Raw genomic sequence first — 13,707 nt, forward strand, 5'->3', positions numbered from 1 at the left:
AAAAGATTAAAAAAAAAAAAAACACAAGACCCATCTATATGCTGCCTACACGAGACTCACTTTAGATGGAAGGATACATATAGAGTGAAAGTGAAGGGATGGAAAAAGTTATTGCATGCCAGTGAAAGCCAAAAGAAAGCTGGGGTAGATCTACTTATGTGAGATAAAATACATTTTAAAACAAAGACTGTACTAAGAGATAAAGATGGATATTATTTAACGACAAAGGCAATAAGCCAATAAAAGGATATAACATTTGTAAATATTTATTCATCCAACATAGAAGCACCTAAATATATAAAGCAAAAATTAGCAGACCTAAAGGAAGAAATAGACAGCAGTACAATAATAGTAAGAACTTTTAATGCCTCACTTGCATCAATGGATAGATTATCTAGAAAGAAAATCAATAAGAAAGCAACCATGGGGTGCTTGGGTGGCTCAGTGAATTAGGCATCTGCCTTCAGCTCAGGTCATAATCCCAGGATATTGAAATCAAGCCCCAGCATCAGACTCTGCTAGCCAGAAGCCTGCTTCTCCCTCTCCTTCTGCCTGCTGCTCCCTCTCCCTCCTCCTGCCACTCCCCCTGCTTGTGCTCATGCATGCGCACATGCTCTCTCTCTCTGTCAAATAAATAAATAAAATCTTTTTTAAAAAAATCAGCCTTAAATGATACCTTACACCAGATGAAAGTAACAGATATATATAGAACATTCTATCCAAGAGCAACATAATACACATTCTTCCGAAGTAGATGTAGAAAACTCTCCAGGATAGAACATATGTTAGGCCAAAAATAAGTCTTAATAAACTTAAGAGGATTGAAATCATATAAAGTATCTTTTCCAACCACAACAGCATGAAACTAGAAATTAATTACATGAAGAAAACTGAAAAATTCACAAATATGCAGAGATTAAGAAACATGCCACTGCAAAATGATAGTTCAAAGGAGAAATCAAAAAAGAATTATAATTCTTTGATTCTAAAAAAAGAAACAAACAAAAATACTTCAATAAGCTCATAGATATAGAGAACAGATCTGTGGTTTCCAGAAATGAGGCAGGTGGTGAAATAAATAGGTAAAGGGGATCCAAAGGTAGAAAGAAAAAATAAAATTAAAAACAGTAACAATTAAAAAGAACCCAATTGGGACACCTGGGTGGCTCAGCGGTTAAGTATAGGCCTTTGGCTCAGGGCATGATCCTGGAGTCCGGGGTCAAGTCCCACATTGGGTTCCCTGCATGGAGCCTGCTTCTCCCTCTGCCTATGTCTCTGCCTCTCTCCCTCTGTTTCTCCCATGAATAAATAAATAAAATCTTAAAAAAAAAGAACCCCAATTAACCAAAACTGATAATATCAAATCCATGCACAAAAAGTCCTTAATTTTATTTTCTATTTATTTTAAACATATTTTTATTTATTTATTCATTAGACGAGAGAGAGATAGAGACATAGGCAGAGTCTAAGCAGGCTCCTTTCAGGGCACCAAATGCAGGACTCAATCCTCGGACTGGGATCATGCCCTGAGCTGAAAGCAGATGCTCAACCACCAAGCCACCCAAGCATCCCATTTTCTATTTGTTTCTAACAAGTTTTATTAGTTTGTTTCATAACTCATAATAAATATATATCTATTACTCTTATTGAGGATCCTTTATGCCTGTTGGATCACTTCTTTTTTGCTGCTTTCAAAATTCCCTGACCTTGATTATGAAGTGTTAAGATATGGATCTTGAGTTTATCCTACTTGCAGTTGTTAATTTCTTGAATGCCTAGATTAATATTTTTCATTAAGTTTGGAAAATTTTTGTTCATGATTTCATATTTCTTCAAATATTCTTTCTGGCATTTTCTCACCTCTCCTTGTAGGACTCCCATTACATGTATGTTGATAAACTTAATGGTATCCCATAGGTCTCTAAAGATCTCATTTTTCTTCATTCTTTTTTCTGTCTCTCAATTGTCTCTCAATGAAGACAGATGTCTTCATGTTTATTGATTTTTTGTGTGTGTGTGGGGAGAGGGTGGCTCAAATATGCTGTTGAGCCCCTGTAGTGAATTTTCATTTTAGTTATTGTACTTTTCAACATTAGGATTTTTATTTACTTCCTTTTTATAATTTTAATGTTAATGGATATTCTCTGTTTGATAAGATATACTTTTCTTTAGTTCTTTAGACATGATTTCCTTTAGCTCTTTGGACATATTTAAATTAGCTGATAAAGTCTTTCTCTAGTAGATCCAATATCTGGGCTTCCTCAGGTAGTTTCTATTGACTTTTTCCCCCAAGTATAGGCTATACTTAGTTTTAATTTGCATGTCTGTTATGTTTTTGTTGAAAACTGGGCATTTTAAATCACATATTGTTGCAATTCTGGAAATCACTCTGTCCCCTTCCAAGACTTATTGTTGCTAATTGTTTTAGTTGTTTAATGACTTTAATGAATTCTGTAAAGCCTCTATTTGTGATGTGTGGTCACTGGAGTCTCTACTCAGCTTAGTTATCACTGTTGAATAGGCAGAGATTTCCTTAAACAGATGAAGCCAATCAATCTCTCAATAAAAGAGTCTTGGCCAGGGCTCTGAGTGCATGTGGAGACACACCTTCCATGCTAAACCAGGCAGTTTAGACTCTGCCTTAATCATCACTTGTTGCTTGCACAGAGCCACAAGGTCAGCCAGCAGTGAGAGCTTGGGGATTTCTCAGGTCTTTTTGTTTTCAGCAGGTGCATGGCCTTGCACATGTACATGATTTTCTAGGTTCCCAGGAATATATTAGAGATTTTTAAAGCCATAATGGACATCTTATTCATCAGTTTTTCCTTTTAAGCTTTTTAGTTAGCCTATTATTTATCCTGTTATTTATCACCTCAGGCAGCTGTGATTAAAACATTTGCCAGCAAATATTTTTGACAAATGACTCCAGAGAGAGGCCTTAAGCACCAGGTGAACTTTAGTCAAGTCAAATAAAGATAAGGCTTAGGATGTCATGTTCCAAGGAACCACCAGAGAGGTCAAACAATTAAAATTCTTTCAGGATGAGGCTTTGAAAGAGCTCCAGCTCTGTTCTGCTCCCTGTGGTACCAAGAATGTGGGCTGCTTTTTTTCAAAACTCTCACTGAGCTGGGGACAAAAGGGACAATAATAGGACAAGTTAAAATGCCATAAAACTTGTCATTCCTATTGATATTCAACCCTTTTTTTCTTGAGTAAATTCTCCTTGGGTTGCTGTTTTCTAGATCTGAAAAAAAGTCAATTCTTACATTTTTTCCCATCTTTTTTCATTGTTTTTATGGATAGGCAAATTTTTGGAGCTCCTTCGTCATTTTCTAGCCATAAATATTTAACAGTAGATGTTATTATTGACATTTCTTGGCAAAACAAACAAACAAACAAAAAAGAACTTGCTACAGGTTTTCCTAATATGTTTAACAGAGTAAGCTATTGCATGTTTTCTCTACTAACTTATGAATTTATTTAAAAATATTTGTCCAAAGAATGCCGTTAATGGAAGTGATATTGACTTTTTCTTTTTTGGAAAAAGCTATTGGTCAGTATTTCAGCATATTTTTAAATGCCACTCACTAATTTATAATAGTCAAACTGTGTTTTCACTATAAAGAAGAGTGTTAGTCTTCTTCTAAAATATGTGATGGGAATATACCTCACTGTATAATAAAAATTGTCATTATTTAGACATCTTACAAAGGGGAGGAGGAGCTAAGTAAGCAGTTCCTTGCTTAACTTTTAAACTTTTTCTTTTCCAGCTTTATTGCGATATAATCAACATAAAATGTTGTATAACTTTAAGGTGTACAGTGATTTAATATACTTGTATATTGCAAAATCGTTACTACATAATGTTAGCTATAGTTTTAAAAAAGTTTGTATTTAAATTCCAGTTAATTAACACAAGGTAATACTAGTTTTAGGTGTACAAGAGTGATTCATTACTTACATACAACACTTGGTGCTCATTACAAGTGCACTCCTTAATCTGTATTACCTATTTAACCCATCCTCCCACTCACCTCTCCCCTCTGGTAACTATGAGTTTGTTCTTTATAGTTAAGAGTTTTGGTTTGTCTTTTCTCTCCTCCCCCGACCCCCATATTTGTTTCTTAAATTCCATATGTGAGTGGAATCATATAGTATTTGTCTTTCTCTGACTTATTTTGCTTAGCAGAATACACTCTAGTTCCATTCACATTATTGCAAATGGCAAGATTTCATTCTTGATGGCTAAAATTCCATTATGTGTATATATATATGTATATATACATCTCTTCTTTATCCATTCATCAGTCGATGAACATTTGGATTGGTTCCATAATATGGCTATTGTAGGTAATGCTGCTATAAACATTGGGGTGCATGTATCCATTTGAATTAATATTTTTGTATTCTTTGGGTAAATACCTAGTAGTGTAATTGCTGGATTGTTGCTACTTTTTGATTCTAAAAAGAGGCTGAAACACCATCTTGCTATTAGAATGGCTATAGTAGAAGAAAGGGTCACTCAAAGTCTAAAGTTTAAATTTTAGAATTGCAGGTCAGCCTGAGCTGATCAATCATGAAGTTAATTCATGCTACCTAAACTTTCAAAGGACTTAGGTGTAAACAAGAACGTGATTTTACTAATCATAAAAAGATACTCTGCAACAGAAACTGATATGTAGGTTGTAATCGTGCATTATCTTTCAAAAGGCAAATCCAGGCAAGAAATCAAAATGGAAAGAAAAGGCTGCTAAAAAAAAAGAAAAGAAAAGAAAAAAAGAAAAGGCTGCTAGGTAAGTGTGGAGTTAATACTAGCAAACAGATAGTTAGATAACCTTAACTATATTCAACCAACTACCCTGATGCGTAAATAGCCTGGTAGAGGACAATACCTGACATAATCTGAAAGACAATACTCCTTGTCCCAGGATGGTAGTAGAAATTTTGTGACGAAGTCTTATTCTTGGATCATTGCTGACCGAAAGGCCTCTGATAACACAGTCAAACACAGACAACTTGATTCAGTTTAGATTTTTTTATCTTCTTTTTTCTAAGTTACAATACATGCCTATCATTTCTGAGACTATACGCCAGTAGGTTTTGTTTGTTTGTTTGTGCTTGGATGTTGTTAAAGCTTTTTAGCCAAGAGAATCTATCACAATACCTAGTTTTAATGTTTCCTTTATACTTCTCACGACCTGATCTTGTTTATTTACTTGTATATTATCAACTTGTGTCTCATCTCCATCAAACGAAAGACAAAAGTCTTGGTGACTTTCTCCTGGGAGAAAGCTCCTAGGAAACAAGGACTTTGTATTGTTCATTATTATATGTTTATTGCTTTTGTGAGTGTCTGGACTATTGAAAACGATCAATGAATATTGTTGATTTCATTTTATTTGTTAATTATTATTTTAGGTCAGAGTATTTCATGAGGTGATTTTGTTCCTAATTTCATCAGGGGAATGAAATCTTAGCATTAATTTTGGAGATTCATTGCCTTTGTCTCCATGTTGATCTTCATTTTTGAGATTAGAATTTGAATGATTTAAAAAAAAAGAATTTGAATGATTAAAAAGACATTCCTTTCTGTGTCCACTCTTACAGTAGAATAGTACAAACTTTAAAGGTGTATGGGGAGAGGTTGGTCACAGAATAAAAACTTTTAGTTATAAAATGACTCAGTTCTGGGGATCTAATGTATAGGTTGATGATTATAGTTAATAATACTGTATTGTATACTAATATTTGCTATGAGAGTAGATCTTAAATGTGCTTACCACACCAAAAAATAAAAAAAGGTAACCGTGTGAAGTGATGGTTGTGTTAATTAGCTTGATTGTGGTAATTATTTCACAATATACACAGATACCAAAACATCACATTGAATACCTGAAGTTATATAATTTTGGCAATTATACCATAATAAAGCTAGAAAAAAATAAAATACATACATATAGGCATAAATCATTTTATTTCATTTTGCAGATATTGCAGCTTTTATAAAATGAAGATTTATGGCAACCCCAGGTCAAGTAAGTCTATCAGCACCATTTTTCCAACAGCATTTGCTCACTTTGTGTTTCTGTGTGCCACATTTTGGTAATTCTTAAATATTCCAAACTTTTAATTATTAGTATATTTGTTATGGTGATCTGTGGTCAGTGACCTTTGATGTTATGATTGTCATTGTTTTGAGGCACCAATTATAGTGCCCATATAAGACAGCAAAATTAATGATAAAGGTTGTGTGTGCTCTGACTGTTCTACTAATCTACTGTTCCCCCATCTCTCTCCCTCTTCTCAGGCCTTCTTATTCCCTGAGATACAACAATATTGAAATTAGGCAAATTAGTATATGGTCTATAAGTGTTCAGGTGAAAGGAAGTGTCACACAGCTCTTACTTTAAATCAAAAGCTAGAAATGATTAAGGTTAGCAGGAAAGACATGTCAAAAGCTGATACAGACCAAAAGCTAGGACTCTTGCATCATTTAGCTAAGTTGTGAATGCACAGAGTAAGTTCTTGAAGGAAATTGAAAGTTCTACTATAGTGAACACATGAATGATAAGAAAGTGAAATAGTCTTATTGCTGACATGAAGAAAGTTGATTCTCACCCTCATGGATGACTTTGGGGGGTTTAAGACTTCTGTGGAGTAAGTAACTGCAGATGTGATGGAAAAAGCAAGAGAGCTAGAATTATAAGTAGAGTCTTAGGTTGTGACTAAATTTCTGCAACGCATGATAAAACTGTAACAAATGAGGAGTTGCTTCTTAGGGAAGTAGTTTCTTGAGATGAAATCTACTCCTGGTAAAGATGCTGTGAAGATTGTTGAAATGATAACAAAACACTTAGAGTATTAAATCAACCTAGTTGATAAAGCAGTGGCAGGGTATGAGAAGATTGACTCCAATTTTAAGAAAAGTTCTAATGTAGGTAAAAATGCTATCAAGCAGCATAGCATGCTATAAGGAAATTGTTTGTAAGAGGAAGAGTCAATTGATAGGGTAAGCTTCATTTAAGAAATTGCCACAGCCACTCCAGCATTCAGCAACCACCACCCTGATCAATCAGCAGCCATCAACATGGAGGCGAGACCCTTCACCAACAAAAAGATTATAACTCCCTTCAAGCTCAGATGATACCTAGCATTTTCTAGTAATAAAGTATTTTTTAAGTTAAGGTATGTACATTATTTTTTTAAGATTTTATTTATTTATTTATTCATGACACACACACACACACACACACACACACACACAGAGGCAGAGACACAGGCAGAGGGAGAAGCAGGCTCCATGCAGGGAGCCCAGTGCGGGACTCGATCCCAGGTCTCCAGGATCACACCCTGGGCTGAAGGGAGGCGCTAAACCGCTGAGCCACCCAGGGATCCCCTGTACATTATATTTTAGACATCATGCTATTGCACAGTTAATAGACTACAGTATAGTGTAAACATAACTTCTATATGCATTGGCAAATCAAAAAATTTATTTGACTCATTTTATCATGATACTCACTTTATTGTGGTGGCCTGGAGCTGAATTCACAATATCTCTGAGGTATGCTTGTGTTTTGAAAGTGAAAAAAAAAAAGGACTACAGATAGCTGAGATCTATGGCCATTTTGTATGGTTATAGAACCAGAAAGTACATAGAGCAATAAATGGTTTAGAATGTCTTAAATTTCTCTTAATTATATTTCAGAAAGGTAAGGCAAAACATTTACTAATTGTTCCTATTACCTCCTTGGTTCTCATAGAGCATAGTGAGAGAAATTTAAAATTAAAAAATGTTTAGTTGGCTCGCTAGCAAACCAGTGGGTCAGAAATATGGGAAGAAAAAGTTGTTCTTTTTAGAAGAATTCACTTTCTTGTGGTTATAAGACCCAGGTTCCCAGTTTTTTATTGCTGGCTAACCTCTGGAAGGTAGTCTTAGCCTAGTAGGCCACCCTTAGGTTTTAGCCACATTGGCTTTCTTACAACCCGGTAGCTTACTTCTTCAAGGCCCACAGGAGAATCTCACTTTATTAGGTGAGGCCCACTCATCAGTCTCTCTGTTGATACTCAAAGTCAGCAGATTAGGGACCATAACAACAACATCTGCTAAATTCCTTCAATTTTGCCAGGTAACATAATCTAATATTGACCATATCATCATGGGAATAACATCAGGGCATATTTGGTTAGTGGTGAATGATTGCTTAAAATAGCACACTGCAAAAAAAAAAAAAAAAAATAGCACACTGCAAACATGATCCTATACACAAATGACTGTAATTGGATTGTATAAACATCTACATAAACTTTTAATTTTACGTCACTTTACAAACTGGTATATCACGTTACAAGGTGCTTGTACATATTCTGCATTATTTGATTTTCATGACTACCTGTCAGAGAAGCACAGTAGGTATTAGCCTAATGCTACCAGTGGGAGGGCTGGGGGAGAAACAAAGCTCAAAGCTGTTAAGGGATTGTCCAAGCTCTACAGCAAATTAGTAGTGGAGTTGGACTTTGGTCTAGGGTCTTTTCACCCTGTGGTCCAGTCCTGTTTGTTGCTAATTCTATAGTTTTCAACCCATGTTTGGTGGAGTTCCGAGGAGAGGTATCAGGGATTACTGGAGAACTGAGGGTGACACTAATGAGGTAGGGCTTAGGGTTGATATCGTGGCTTGACTTTTGTTTATTCTATACATGTTGGGGGTTTTATATAAGCTTTAATAACCACTGCACTGCTCCATGCTGCCTTGTTAAATGTAAAAAAGAATGTTTCCAAAAAAAAATTTAGTTTAAAAAATGGTATAGATAGGTCTACACAAAAACCAAGAGTCTATTCCAGTAAAGTTTTAAGAAGCTGTCAAGTCTTGCAGCAGCTGTTGAACCTTTCATAAAGAAAGACAGAAAAAAAAACTGCATTAAATAGTTTGAAATGTACACTCAGAAAAAAAAAAAAGATGAACCCCACCTCCTTCATTTTTAAAATAAATATAAAAAATTAGTACCTTCTCAATGTCTGGTCTCTTATTTTTCTTTTCATGCAAGCATTGACTAGCAACAGAGTACATAGTTTCAATGGAAGTGGGATCAGTGTCATTCATCTTCGGATCAATATAGTCTTCAATTGTCTTTTCTTCATCCTCAATTTCTTCTTTAATATCTAGCTTTAAAACAAATGTTAAAACTTTAGTCGGAGTTTCAAATAAAAGAGAAAGATATCAGAATGTAAATGGAATGATTTAATCTACTTCATAATAACACATACTCTTACTTTACTATTTTTATAAACTTAAAAGACATACAGGAGAAACCCAATTTATTTATTAATGCATTTATTCAGACAGATATATATATATATACACACACTTTTTAGATACCTTCGGCCATTTGCCTTTGGTTTTATATTTATGTTGCTGAGCTAATTGCTTTCCTATTCCCACTGGCAGCATTTACTAGGCTGCCATCACAGGGTGATTTGCTGCTGCTGCTTTATTTTTATTTATTTTTTATTTTTAGAGTTATTTGCCTCTTGGTGTGCTCCTGATAATGAGATTCCAATGTCTAGACCTAGACTCCTGCTTCTTGTACAGGCAAACTTCTCTATGGGTACTCAAATTATTGTATCAAAGTGAAATGAAAAAGGGAAAAGGAAAAAGGGGACAGGGCTATGATAAAAAAAAAGTACTGTATAGTGAGAGAGGCGTACGACAAGGATGATGTAGTGGGTTGAGCAGTAGCCCTGAAAATAATAATGATGGCAGAGTCTAGTGAGTTCTTTCAAAGATCACTCCCTTTTGGTTATACTTGTAATGAGTTTTTATTTTAATTATTATTATTAATAATATTTTAATAATAAAATCTTATTACTTTATAGTTATAGTGCATTCAAAATTTAAGAATAAGTCAGAGTATAAACATCCTTAAAGTTTTATGATTTTTCACTAGTATGTGATCATGTGTAAAATTATGACTGAGATGGATTCTGTGTTTTTCTGTATTTCATCCTTACTCAAACTACAGGTTTGAGGCTTTAACAGCATTTTGAAGGCGGAAAAAGTCTCATGGAAAAAGATTTAGGCCTGTAGACAGGTAGGCTTTCCTTAAAAATATAAAGAATTACAAGGTAGAAAAAAAGAGTTTATTTATTTATTTATTTACTGTCCTTCTGTATTTTAGTTTACACACTTTCTCTGTATAATCTAATTCACACCCAAAACTTTATCTATGCCTGGGCACTAATGGCCCCAAAACTCTATCTGCAGCTCAGGCTTCCATCCTGATGCTCAACATCCAATGGGACATATAATTTTATTTCTGTGATGAGGACAAAATATCACTATGTACTACTATTAAAAAATCCAGATATTATGCAAATAATAACTTTTCACAATAACATGTTCTATAAATATACTTCAATGTAAAATGTTATATAATAAGTTATACTGCATTACTACACATCTAGGGAACCATGGAAAGATTTGTAATGTATTTTTTAGTAAGGGACATCAGTATCAGTATTATAGTATATAGATATCATATTACTTATGGCTTTTCTTAAGAGTATGGCCCCAAGCCCTTGAGCAAATATATCATCCCTTTTGACTTTCTAATTTCCATTTTAGGGAAATAATCTGTTATACATATATTATCTGAATTTGTCACTGGTTTGCCTCATTAAAATACATAAATTAGAATCAAGTCAGTGTAGTTATTTAACTGGTTTCAAGAAAGACACATGATAGTATTTCTGTAATCTTTTGATTACAAAAGATTTCTGTAAATCTTTACTTTTATAAAAAGACCCTCTAAGTTCTTAAAATTTACTATACAGGAAAAAAAAGGGCAAGACCTAATTTTCTTATACTTTTAGCATTCAGGTGTTAGTCTATGTAAGTGCCAATGAATGCCTAATATGACACATAGGTAATGTGCTCAGTCATAACTTTTATAAACAAAATACTCCATACTGGAAACGGATAGAAAATTTTACTAGCAACTCCATTCTTATACAAATCTGAATAGAAGCCATATTGTTTTTCCTCTCTGAGCTAAAAAAGCTGTTAGTAAATCACCCTGAAAGTAACAAAATGAAAATATACTGCAGAAGGACTAAAAAATTATATAGTTCTATTCTGGTTTTACCCAGAACATAGAACATATAAGTGACTTTTTCAAGCTTCAGAAATACTTCGTGGCAGAGCTGAGATTAGAAATATGATGCTCTTTCCATATGCCACTATGTAATTGCCAAGGAAAAGATTGCCAATAGGAAAAGACATTGCTAGATGCCAAATTTACCCAAATAAATTTAGATTGTAAATGCAAAGAAAAAAGGACTGGAAAAAAATAGATCAATTACCAATAACTGAGGCTCACGGTGTTCATCTACAGCTGGAAGTCCAGTTATTATTTCTAATAAAACCTATGAAAACAAAAAAAAAAACTATTACTGTAACACTCAAGACAACATATGGAAAGAATATAGATCTTGATTATGAAATCTGATTATTGGGACACCTGGGTGGGTCAGTGGTTGAGTGTCTGCCTTCCGCTCAGATCATGATCCTGGGGTCCTGGGATTGAGTCCCACATCAGGCCCCTACAGGGAGCCTACTTCTTCCTCTGCCTATGTCTCTGCCTCTCTCTCTCTCATGAATAAATAAAAAAAATCTTAAAAAAAAAAGAAATCTGATTACTTATTTCCACACATTGCATTATGCCTTTTAGGCATTAAAGTAGGAAGGTTATGAGCTGAGGTCATTTCTCGCCATCATTCCTTCACAGGAATCTTGGGTTCCACCAATCTCCATGAGCAGTACTTTTCTACTGGCATCTTATTAAACAATAAGATCCACTCATCAGTCTATGTTCGGGACATTCCTTCTCCTGTCTTGCAGGGCATTCTTCCCAAAATAATTTTCTCTGCCTTTTAGGATAATATTTTCTAAATTTTAGGCATATCCTATAACTGTATGCCTTAACTTCCCAGTGCTGGGAAGTTAAATTTCCATATAGGAAACATATATGCAAAAATAAGATGAAGTAGAACCTGATTTCTCCAACTGTTTCTGCTCATTCCATCTTAAAAGTTATTTGGCAAAGACCAGTAGATTAGAAAATGCCAAAGTGTATGTCTTTTAAAAAATATTTCATTTAGGGATGCCGAGGTGGCTCAGCGGTTAGGCACCTGCCTTCGGCTCAGGTCGTGATCCTGGGATCTGGGCTCGAGTCCCGCATTAGGTTCCCTGCGAGAAGCCTACTTCTCCCTCTGCCTATGTCTCTGCCTCTCTCTCTCTCTGTGTGTGTGTGTCTCTCATGAATAAATAAATAAATCTTTAAAAGAAAAATTTCATTTAAAAAATATGACACTAAATGTGTGCTGTATGACATGATTTGTTTTATGCACTGATTTAATTTAAGCTTCCTACTAATTCATGAGGATAGTGTGGTAAAAATGTCATTTCTTGCAGTAACTTTAGAAATCAATTTATAAACGTTCTACAACTTTGGAGAAGCTTTTATAAGCTTTCTCATTTAACTAAGGGTTAAAGTAAACAATATGCACATTTACATGAGAGAGCTAAGCAAGACAGGTGTGTTCAAAATATTCTACTTCCATTTCACAGTTATAGCCAGGATGATTATCTTTGCTGATTATATATGTGAAACTCACCACACCAAAGCTGTAGATGTCAGATTTGGGTGTTATTTCTCCTCTTAAAGCCTCAGGTGCCATATAAGCTGTTGTGCCCACAATTCTGCTAGTCATCACTGTCTGGGCAAATTTCTCAGAAGCCCGGGCAAGCCCAAAGTCAGATACTTTGGCTGTAAAGTCTTCATCTAGTAGGATATTTGCACTGAGAAAAAAATGTAAAGTTTGAAGAAAAAAATATTTTCCTTTTCAAGTAAGTCAAACAGTTCATGTTTACGTAATACAGAACATACGTACATATTTAGAATATACCATTTCATAACCACATTGTAAAAGCCTGATATTGTATAAGTAAATCTAGATTTCAGATTAAAGCGAAAGAGGAAAGATTGTTTTCTTTTTGTTTCTTGAGGAAAAATTTTAGGAGAATAAAAATGAAATAAAACTGTCTGCATTAGTGAGAGGTGTTTTCATTATTTCACAGAGAATTTATCACACGGGAAATTTCCCTCAGTCTCCTAAAGCACCATTCCTATTCCTTTCCTAACATTTCTCAACTCATTTAAATATAAATTTCCAACCAAAGTCTCTCAATTATTCATTTATTTATTATTTTTTTAAGTTTTTATTTTAATTCCAGTATAGTTAACATGCAGTGTTATATTAGTTTCAAGTGTTATTCTTTTTTTTTGTACTATTGAAATCTTTCAAAGAGAAAAGAACATGGTTAAAAGGTCTTCATCCATTCATTACACACATTCAACTCATGCACACATAGTTGCATTCAATAAAACTTTATCAAGGACTCACTATGTATAATGGCATTTAAGCTCAGTCTTGCATTTGAGGGGGATTTTCAAATGCTGTCTGTGACAAAAGTACACAAATAATTTTTAAAAATCAAATAAATACTCCATAATGGTGATATTAGGTACAAAATGCTGAGAGAAAAACTACATGCGTGGAAGAATTGGAGAAAGGTGAACAATGTGCTTAGTCTTGAAGGATTATGAGAAGATGAGGGTTGAATGAAGGGGAAAAATGCATTTCAGGCA

The 13,707-nt window shown here is 34.4% G+C and overlaps 1 protein-coding gene and 1 long non-coding RNA gene across 10 annotated transcripts in view; one reads left to right on the forward strand and one right to left on the reverse strand.

Moving 5' to 3' along the window:
- Nucleotides 1-8,809, forward strand: LOC144296970 (uncharacterized). Its single transcript, XR_013363938.1, has 2 exons — nt 1-4,793; nt 5,989-8,809. It is a non-coding gene; the product is annotated as an uncharacterized LOC144296970 (long non-coding RNA).
- IRAK4 (interleukin 1 receptor associated kinase 4) overlaps nt 7,505-13,707 on the reverse strand; it is a 27,630-nt gene continuing 21,427 nt past the window's right edge. For all 9 annotated transcript variants that reach the window (XM_077870383.1, XM_077870384.1, XM_077870385.1 and 6 more), the window contains 4 exons: nt 12,674-12,857; nt 11,360-11,422; nt 9,006-9,164; nt 7,505-8,885 (listed from right to left, as the gene is read on the reverse strand). In XM_077870383.1, coding sequence (XP_077726509.1) covers nt 8,850-8,885; nt 9,006-9,164; nt 11,360-11,422; nt 12,674-12,857 — 442 coding nt within the window. In that variant the 3' untranslated portion in view covers nt 7,505-8,849. The remainder of the gene's footprint in view (nt 8,886-9,005; nt 9,165-11,359; nt 11,423-12,673; nt 12,858-13,707) is intronic.

This window comes from Canis aureus, chromosome 25 (assembly GCF_053574225.1).
Source record: "Canis aureus isolate CA01 chromosome 25, VMU_Caureus_v.1.0, whole genome shotgun sequence".
In the NCBI taxonomy this organism is placed as follows: domain Eukaryota; kingdom Metazoa; phylum Chordata; class Mammalia; order Carnivora; family Canidae; genus Canis; species Canis aureus.